Source organism: Pinus tabuliformis, chromosome 5_1, assembly GCF_031772625.1.
Source record: "Pinus tabuliformis cultivar Carrire ecotype Pingquan chromosome 5_1, CPIR1, whole genome shotgun sequence".
Classification (NCBI taxonomy): Eukaryota; Viridiplantae; Streptophyta; class Pinopsida; order Pinales; family Pinaceae; genus Pinus; species Pinus tabuliformis.
In genome coordinates, this window is record NC_142305.1 from 470,456,160 (window position 1) to 470,466,794 (window position 10,635).

Below are 10,635 nucleotides of genomic sequence, written 5' to 3' on the forward strand. Positions count from 1 at the left end.
CAGAGGTCGGGAGCTCCTCAGTAATGCGGCACCCGCAACGGAGCGTATCTTCTGAGTCCGAGAGATGGATGACCTTATCCAGGCTACCCTTTCTAGCTGGTTTGCTCGGGCCAGCCAGTGAAGCATCAACGCGTGCATAGGGGCCTGCCTCCAAGTCAAGATTGATGGCAGGGTGATCCAGATTCATTCCTTGTGCACGCCGCGGCTCCATCCAACCCGGTCCAGGATTGCGCTCAGGCGGCGACCAGCCAGTTTCTGCTCCGACCGGAAGGCAGGCAATTGGAGAGTCTTCTCGGCTCATGCGCTGCCCTTCTGTCAGCGGCTCGACCTCCATGCTCGGATTAACACCAGGCTCAACAGTGATAGACACAACCAACGTAGAGTTGGCTTGGGGGCAGGGGAGACGATATCTGAGCATGGGGAGCTCCCTCTGCCTCTCTTCAGCAATTGGGCTACTGTCACGATGCCCCCCTTCCTCATCGTTGCTGTCCTGAAACCACTGAGGCCGCGAGGTAACCTCAACAGAAGAAGAAGGGGAATAATAATCATCCTGCGGTGGAGCTCTGCCCTGAATTCCACCTCTCCGGCTGCCCATCCGTGGCCTTTCTCGCGGCATTGTAAATCCAATGGACTGTGCTTCAACAATGGCTACAGCAACCCCCGACATCAGTATCCAACAGCAGTACCCAGACCCGACACCCGCAATAGGAATCCAAGAACTAACCTTGGCCACGAGAACCAGAACTCCCAAAACCAACTTCGGCAACAAGAAACAGCCCCAAGAAACAACTCCGGCAGCAAGAACTAGTACCCAGAACCAACCCCGGCAATAGGAATTTGCTTCAGGAGCCAACCCCAGCAACAAGAACCAGTTCCAACTCCCGAAATCGAAACCAGTCACGCAGCTCCAGCTCCACGAACACACATCAGTCCCGCAATTGCAGCTCCAAGGGCTAACATCCCTCAGCTCTGCAGTCGCATTGCTGTCTGAGCGGAGCAGAGCCTTCTTACAGAGCACGCATACCTCTCTCGCCATTTTCCGCGGTTTAAACGCCATCGTCTCCCCAACGCTCAGCTGCTTCCCTCGAGCCTAGTAGACAGGCATTAATGCCATCTGCTCGTCGCCTTCATATGTTTTATTGCCATCCTGCGCATGGTACCGCCATTCACCTTGGGCGTGCCACCTGCCCACGTGATGGCGCGTGCCATTCCCTCTTCCCTCATGCACCCGCATCCGGGATGATGGAATCCTCCTTCGCCAGAGTGAGGCAGTCATTGTTGAGCTTGTCATCATTTGAGTTATCCAGTGAACCTGCAAAGTAGGATGTGCATTGAGAGGCACCTTGGTTGGCTAATCTATCAGCCACCTTGTTCGCTGTTCTTCGAACATGCTTGAACTCTATACTTTGGGGAGATTGTAGTTTCTTCTCCATGGATTCTAGCCTGCTTAATAGTCTCCAACTCGTGGCCACCTTGACCGCTGGCGTGCCTGCTTGGATTCTTTGGGCAGCATTAATAAGGATTAGAGAGTCACCTTCTATTTCCAAAGGAAAGTAGTTTTGTTGTTCTGCAATGCATAAGCCTCTCCATAAGCCTTCTAATTCGGCTACATTGTTAGTATCCTTTCCCAACGAGCCATAGAATATCTGGATTATTTCCCCTGTGTGGTTTCGGAAGAGTCCGCCATAACCTGCGAGCCCTGGATTTCCTTTGGCCGCCCCATCAAAATTTAACTTGTAGGTAGCATCTGCAGGAGGGGACCAACTGGAAGGAGAGGTGCTGCTGATAGGTGGTCTGGTGCCTTCTTTCTGAATTATTGAGAGGTTTAAGTTCCAAGCCTTCAGGATCCAGCATTCTAAAGGGGATTCTGGCATATCCTTGTCTGTCCATGATTTGAGGGCCAGAGTTTCTTGTAACTGTTTGCTGAGGATTAACCATAAGGTTTCATTGGGCCTGGAAGAGTTGTTGAAGATTCTGTGGTTTCTTTCTTTCCATAGAATCCAATATATGAATCCTGGTAAGAGTCTCCACAGGTAGTTGAGAAGCGGACTCTTGAATGGGGAGGGAGCCCAATTCCTTAAGTTTTCAGCTATGTCCTCCGTCCTGTCTTCTGATCTCATGTTGCAGCTTTCTGCTTTCCTCCATAATTGTTTTGCTAGCGGGCAGGTTTCCATGAGATGTCCTATTGTCTCAGAATCAATGTTGCAGTTCGGGCATCTTGATGGTCCCACGAATCCACGCTTGATCAGGTTGTCCCATGTGAGTATTCTTCTTTTACTGAGCAGCCATAAGAAAGTGGATATTTTGGGCCAAATTCCTGGTTGCCAGATCTTATCCCAAATCGGGTCCTTGTTGGGTTGGTTTCCATGGTATCTGAGCTGATGGGCTTCTTGAGTAGTAAATACTCCTTTGTGTTTATGGCCCCATCTGAGGCGATCCTGTAGAGCGGAGTATCGGATTTTCCTAAATGATAATTCTTTTTCTATGTCCTCATATGTCTCGCCTTGCCAATTGTTTTGCCAGAGACTGGCTTTCTTCCAGGTTCTAAAGTCGGTACTCGCAGAATGTAGCCAAAATTGATTGACTTGAGTGAGTTGTGCTTGCTGCATCTGCTTTTGCCAGAGAGGCTTGTGAAAGACTGTGGCAAGCTTGGGGAGCTGCTGCCACGAATCCTCCCAAAATCGGGCAGTGGTACCGGAGTGTATCTCCCAAAAACTATGTTCTTGAATGAATTTACTGTGGGGTTTGGCTGCGTTCCAAATAGCAGATCCCTGAGTAGTGGAGTTGATTCTGATTAGATCGTTCCATTGGCTGCCTGGTGCATATTTGGCCTGCCATAGCTTGGCCCATGGTGCGTTTGGCTTTGTGATCCAGTTCCACCACATGCGAGCTCCCATATTATCATTGCTCTGTAAAGGGTCTCGAAGTCCCAGGCCTCCATCGGACTTGGGCTTGCAGACATCTTGCCATTTCACTAGCGCCCATTTTCTGTTGAGGCCAGAAGAACCCTAGAGGAAGTTTCGCTGGAGATTGCGGATAGTTTTGAGGACCCATTTAGGAGCGGCCAGTAGTGAAAAAAGATACAATGGCATGGCTTGGAGTACCGATTTAATCAGGACAAGCCTGCTGGCAATATTAAGAGCTCGGAAGGTCCAGAGGGAGAGTTTAGCTTCAAGCTTATCTAAGAGAATCTGCCAGGATGAATGTTTGATAGCCGCAGCAGCTAGGGGGGCCCCTAGGTAGGTCGAAGGGAGTTTAGAAATGGTAAACTGTAGAATTCTAGCTATGTTCCTTTGAGTGGTAGGGGGGGTATTGAAGAAATATAGCTGAGATTTCGAAGAGTTGACAGAGGTTCCAGAAGCTTTTGAAAAAATAGAGAGCAGAGATTTGAAGACGGAGGCTTCTTGCGAGGATGGGTGGCCAAAGAGCATGGTGTCATCAACAAATTGTTGGTGGGATTGAGGAGGGAGGCCATGAACGGAGATTCCTTTGAGCATTTGAGAAGCTACTGCTGCCTTCAGCAATCTGCCTAGCCCTTCTGCCATGAGTACAAAGAGGAATGGCGATAAGGGGTCCCCTTGTCTTATGCCCCTTGAAGGTCTAAAAGGATGAGAAGGAGAACCATTTAACAGTACAGAAAAGCTTGGAGAGGAGATCAAATTATAGACCCATCTTGTCCAAGTATGACTGAAGCCAAAAGCAATAAGAACTTTTTGTATATAGTTCCAACTGAGCTTGTCAAAAGCTTTGGATAAATCTAGTTTGAGAAGCATACCTGGCTTTTTGAGTATCTTGAGGGAATGAATCACTTCATTTGATAAGATGATCCCGTCCATGATCTGCCTTCCTTCAACATAACCGGTTTGCTCCGGTGAAATGAGCAAGGGTAGAAGAGGCTTGAGCCGGTTGGCGATGACCTTAGAGATAAGCTTGTATATGACATTGCATAGAGCAATGGGCCTGAAGCTTTCAGGCTTGCTTGGTTCGGCACATTTGGGAACTAGTGCAATGAAGGTAGTGTTGAGGGCTGGAAGAATCCAGTGCGTGCTTCTTGATTCTTCCACCAGCTCCCAAACCTCTTCTTTGATTAATTCCCAGAACTCGTGGTAGAAATTGGCAGTAAAGCCGTCCGGCCCCGGGGCTTTGCCATCCTTGAGCTGGTTCATAGCTTCTTCAATTTCCTTCATGGATGTTGGCTGTAGTAGTTTGTTGTTGTGCTCATCAGTAATGATTCTGGGAATATGCTGTGTGATGGCTCTGATTTCGGCGTCCCTGTTCCCTTCCGGCTCTTTAAGAATGTCCTGAAAGTGATGCGTTAATTCCTTTTCCATGTCTTCATGAGTTTCAACTCTCTCTCCCTGTTGATTGTTGATGAAGGCAATATTATTGTGCATGCGCCTCTGAATAGTTGTTCTATGAAAAAATTTCGTGTTCTTTTCGCCCTCCTTTAGCCAACTGATTCGGGATTTCTGCCTCCAGAGTATTTCTTCTTGCTTTCTCCTTTCTTCTAACCTATGCCAGAGGATTTGCTCTTGTTGTGACTGCTCCTCTGTGCGGCCTGCTTTAATGATATCTTGCTGAAGTGTCTCCATTTGTTTTTCCAACCTTTGTCGATCCTCCTGAATGTTGCCAAATTGAGTTTTGTTCCAATTTTTAAGAACCTGCTTTAGGTTTTTCAACTTTTGCTGAAATTGAAACATTTTGGCTCCTTCTGGCGGCTTGTAGGCTTTCCAGGCTTCCTCTACGATCTGCCTGAATTTAACATTTGTGAACCAATAAGCTTCGAAGCGGAAGGGTCTGTTGCTTCTTGTACCAGGCCGAGACCAGTGGAGCATTATGGGCCAATGGTCCGATCCTCCGTGGGGCAGAATTGAAGCATTGAAATCTCCTCCTAGATGGATTGCGTTGTCGGAAAGGAGGAACCTGTCAAGCCTAGAGGCGATGTGATTGACTCCACTGCGCTTGTTGGTCCAAGTAAAAATCCCGTTGGTGGTTGGAATATCCATCAAGCGATTGTCCTGAATAAAATCTCTAAGTCCTTTGCTATCATTTTCTAATCTTGTTCTTCCCCCTGTTTTCTCCTCCAGCGATTGAATAATGTTGAAATCGCCTCCACTGATCCAGAGCGGGAACTGTCTGTTTTCATTCAGACCGGACAGCGTGTTTAACAGATCCATTTTGTGCTGATTACTTTGCGGAAAGTAAACATTGGTCAGATGCCCGTGTATATTTGTTCCTATGAGGTGAAAGGAAGCTTGTATGAGAAATTGAGTGGCATGGAAGTCGTAAAGATTGAGGGTCTGTGGATTCCATAATATTGCTAATCCACCCGAGGCTCCTGAAGCTCCTACTGACATTAGGCTACTACCAGCCCAAATCTTGTTCCTTGCCTTGTCCATGGCTATTGTGCTATTTTTAGTTTCTTGAAGAAAAACTATAGAAGGTTTTTCTTGCTGTATCAAGTTCTTGATCATCCTAATTTTTGAGGGGCTGTTGAGTCCTCTCACATTCCATGAGATGAGCTTCATGGTAAATGAGATGAAGGTTTGAAGAACTTAGTCAGCTTAGGGAATCTCCCTGATTCCATAAGCATTTCCCCTACTGCTATGGTCCTTTGCAGGTCCGTTTTGCGCCCTCTCCTCTTGGTTTCTTTGAGACTCTTTTTTGCATCCCATGGACTTCCTCCTTGTATGCCTAGATGTTTATTGTGCTGTACCTTGGCTAGTACTCCTTCCAGTCTCTCTATTTGCCAAGGAGGTATATTATTGTATTCCTTTTGCTTGCAGGCCGTTTCAAGTTTTAAGATGTCTATTCCTTCAAGGATTATGTTCTCCGGATCCTGTTCCATACTGCTGGGGGCGTTTTGTTCCTCCTCTTCTGTGGCGTTTTGTAAGCTTAGTGCTATTGCTGCGTCCATGTCCATGTCTGAAGCTAGTTGCTTGGGATCCACCTTAGATTTCCCCTTACCGACTGAAGGATCACTGGGGTCGCTGACAGCCTTAGGATGAGCTTCATAGGGAGAATGGGGAGGTTGCTCAGAGTTGGGTTTAACCGAAGGCTTGGGAGCATGGGGGACAAGGGATGATGATGGCTGAGAGTTAGGGTTCAAAGGCTCTTCGCTGGGAGTCTCTTGATTGGCTAGGGGTGAGAACTTATTCCTGACGTTTAATCTGGTAGGGATCTCAGGGGTTGCCTGATTCTTCTTGGAGTGCCGGCGGCGGTTTGGGATTATTGTGAAGCCTTCTGAGTCCATCTGAGCTTCTGATGTATATGTTTTGGATTGCTGATTAAGAGGGCAGTCCCTAAACAGGTGTCCATGAGCATGGCACTTACGGCAACGAAAAGGAATATGTTCATAATCTAAAGTTTGTTCCCATTCAAAATCTTCATGAAAGAGACTTACCGATTCTGCTAGAGTCTTGGCAAGATGCATTTTTACGCAGATTCTGGCATAGGAAGTGTATTTGCGCTTCTTAGTTTCCTCAGCAACTTTGATGAAGGTTCCCAATCTATTTCCAATGTCTGCTAGCGTTTCTTCCTTCCAATATTCCACTGGGAGTCCGTACATTCTGATCCACACCGGAGCCCAGCTGAAATCTTCTTTATTTGGGTCAAATCGTGGCTTCCATTCTGTGAGGTATAGTCCAGATGAATTGAAAAAGTAAGGACCTCCTTCAAATACCTTGGTTTTGTCCTCCAGGCAGTTGAATATGGCTGTGAAGAAACCCTTTGGGCCTAGTTGCAGCGTTACTTGTCCCTTTGGTTTCCATTTGGATTCGATCCAGCCATTTAGGGCTTTTTCTGTTGGCCAGAAGCCCAAGAATTTGCCTATCATCGCATGGTCCTGCATGTACTGTATTTCCTCATTGATTCGGTGACTAGGCAGTTCTATCCTTATGCGCTCTGTCGACTTGGGAATGCATGTAGTCGAGGTCGCCTTTGGCTGTGACGAAGAGGCATTTTGGTGCTGTTCCGTTTCAGAGTCTGTGGCTGCAGTCTCCTCTGCAGGAATCTCCTTATCGCTGGCTTTATGTCCTTCGTGCCCTTTGTCGCTGTGATTGTCAGGAGGCATCGGCGGCATACGGTTTGTTTTCCCACTGGCTGCGGAGTCATTCGAAGGAGGGGGGACAGAGCCCGCCCCTCCTGCAGGCGTTGCCATGACAACCTTCAGCCAAGGACTGACGGCTTGACATGCGTTGTCAGGGTCGAGCAGGTAGGGTTCAGAGATGGTTGTTGGTACCAATACATTCGTAGGGTTGTAGAGCGCTCATTCCATCATAACAAGATTATTATCCTTTGCAACTTGATTCTTCAGGCTCCTAATTTTGATGTTGAAGGCATGTATGGTTCATTTCCATGGGTTCCACTTCCTTAATGTGATTTAGGATGTTGAATCATATCATAGTGGCCTCTTATCGTATGTTTACCCTGACTGACTAGTTGATTGGGTAGATGTGGGAGCAGGGTGTTACAAAGTGGTATCATAGAATGGTTCACCCCTCAAACTGGATGGGTTAGGTGTTTTCTTCATGCATTCATGTCGGTTGCATGTGCGTCTCTTATGCTTGTACTTAATGTGCTTTTTGCATCTGCATGATGTTGATCATGGTTGTAGCGATGTCGCCATGTGGAAGTTGATGTTGTTATTGTGGAGTGAATCGTCAGAGAGTATGACTAGTTACATGTTGTTATATGTCGCTTACATGTATCATTTTCTTATTCTTGGTTACATTCTTCTATGCTTGGTTACATGTATCATTCTTGTAAGCTTGGTTACAAGTATTGTTCATTTATGCTTGATTATATGCGTTTATGCGTGAGTGTGGTTGATTACGCATTACTTATGCATTTTAAGGTTTGCATGTGGTCAAGTGTATAGTGATTTAATAGTGGTTGTAGTGCATGAGGTCATGGTATGTGTTATTTATAAGGTCATGCATTAATGACTAGACCCTAGCTAGAATGATGGTTGCATGGTTATATGCTTATGTGTTATGTTTCTATACGTTGTCATGATTATGTTATACATACATCACACTGGTTTGTTGACCTTGTAGACAAGGTATCCTCCTCAAAATATACTAAGGTATGTTGTTATATTGTGATTTGGTTTAGCTCACAGGATATACCTTGCAAGAAGAATATCAAATGGCTAGCAAGATGGTAGACTTCAAAGACTCTCCCTATGAATTAAATGAGTAGTATGGTGTTGGGAATTCTTCTAATTTGGCAAATACACTGAGAATCTTAAAGGAATAAATAAGGAGTTTTAAGGAAGATAATGACATGACCATAAATGCACATGAGAATCTAACAGAGGTAAATGTAGTGATACTTCAGAATTTTTTTAGATTTGTGGCGATAGGGACCACTTCGGATTAGCTATGAATAGGAGTAAAAAAATAATGGATCATATGGAAGTAGGTTGAATAGTGGTCACAGGTCAAATAGAGATGACACAGTTAGAGATGGTAGATTGTTGGACACTCCAGATAGGAGAGGGGATAGACACAGGTACTATTCTAGTTCTAGCTCAGATAGACACTATGACTATCATCGTTATCATCCTTATAGTAGTCATAGGAGATAATTTATGGATGCGTTTAAGAAATAAAATACACCTACATTTGATGTATAGGTGAAAAAATCATAAGATGTAGAGGCATGGTTGCTTGACATGAGGAGTTTATTCATGTTGCATGACTATTCAAAGAACATGAAAGCTAGAGTAGATACATTCAGTCTCAAAAGTAAAGCAGATATTTGGTGGGAAGATGTGAAGAAAGTCAGAGGTATACATGAGGAAGACTTGACTTGGAGTGAGTTTGAGTGGCTATTCAAGAAGAAGTATCTATCCAAGAGATAATATGCACAAGTGATGAAGAAACAACAAGCCATGCCAAAACCAATAGAAAATCCAATAACAACCTACTTAACTGATCAAGGAATGTCAAGATAAATAAATACATGAACATATATATTTTGGGAAGATGAACCAATAGTTGTATATTATTATGAAATAAAGGGAAGCTTACAACCAAATCCTTGATGTTGAAAGGATCTCCTTGAGTGATAATCAAAGTACAAGCCAAGAAACTCTCCAATCACTCCTTCTCCAAGTTTGATGATTAGCCTCTAGACACAAGCTTAGCATAAGGGTGCAAATAGACATAGACCAACCATTTTTTAATGGGAAAAGATGAGTATATAGGTTGGGAGAGGGAGTTAGGATCTCTGCAAAGATAGGAGTAGGTCCTCATCTCAAGGAGGTAGGTCATACAGATATGTCCAAGAGGCCAAGTTGGGAGAATTTGACCTCATCTATGCCAAACAAACTCTAGCTCGCCACTTTAGAAGCTTCTCAATCACAAAGCTTCTCATCATCTTTGAGAAAATTTCCTTTTTGAGGGTCAACGGAGGTATACAAGGGAACAGAGCAATGCCATTATGGCTCAAGCTTGATGCAATAAGTGACCATCATAGTTTTTAACCTCATAAGAGTGATGAGTCTCAAAATTAGGGTTTTAGAGCTATTTCTTCAGGGGAAAGCTCAAGGCATTTTCAAATCAATGTTCAACGGAGGATATGAGTTGCATATCTGAATGATTACAGTGCATGATGGTCATGTTTTAGGAACTTCAGTGTATGTCATGAGGAAGTGCAGGAGGTGTGACAAAATACTGTGTAATAGATGCCCCATAAAGCATGAAGGTAGAACGAGGATTGATGACTAAGATGCTTTACGATATTTTGCAAGGACGAGTACACACACTGTCAGGAGACCTATACATATACATATACATATTTGGGAGCAAGACATGAATCTATGACATGGGCATAGACATCTGGATAATAAGGACTATATGAAAGGATCCATGGAATGGGCGTAGCCATCCAATATAGAAGGATCATCATAAATGTAAAGTCCCCATGGTATGGTCATAGCCATCCATATAGTAGAGGCATGTGTACAATCATCAATAACATATAACACCACGCAGCCTGAGTTATATCGGACAAAACTCAAGGTCTTGTGCTCCATCCCAACCCGATCAAAGTACGAATTCTAACATGGGAATGAATGTGTCACAGTTGAACATGCTAGAAAACTGCCTGATCATCAGCCATCAATGTGAACCACTAATGGGCACGAGAGGAACCACCCATAATGACAATGGCTCTAAAGGTACGATAGTACAATATGTGAATGTGATAAAGAACTTGAAGTTGAACACTCGTCAAATCACCTGATCAAAGGCCAAAAGTGAAACCCTGATGTCAGATGTGAAGAAATTTTCATTAAGGCATGCAAGCTCTAACGTACTAAAAGGGAGTTCCTAAGCCATCTTCTTGGATAATGAGCTGAAGTCGATGGGAAGTGATCGGTTGAAGGAGATTCATAATGAGTCCCCCATCATCGACACAAAATAAGGAATAAAGTGGAATAATTTCCAAGACTGTAACAATTAATAAAACAGTGTATAAGTAAATAACTGCATATTGGACTTCTCTTGAACATTAGTGACATGACTCCAAATCGTGGAAACATATGACTCGATATAGGACTAAAGGTCGTGATGACAAAATGGAATAGTCAAATGAGAGGCAAAATGGATCACCCAAACCCAGGAGGAC

At 44.6% G+C, this 10,635-nt stretch overlaps 1 protein-coding gene across 1 annotated transcript; it reads right to left on the reverse strand.

Moving 5' to 3' along the window:
• Positions 1 to 1,220: 1,220 nt before the first annotated feature.
• On the reverse strand, positions 1,221 to 5,399 carry LOC149165544 (uncharacterized). Its single transcript, XM_089429849.1, has 2 exons — positions 3,085 to 5,399; positions 1,221 to 2,988 (listed from the first exon to the last, which is right to left on the reverse strand). The coding sequence occupies exons 1-2, from the start codon at positions 5,397 to 5,399 to the stop codon at positions 1,221 to 1,223; spliced, it is 4,083 nt and encodes a 1,360-aa protein (XP_089285975.1).
• Positions 5,400 to 10,635: the final 5,236 nt, after the last annotated feature.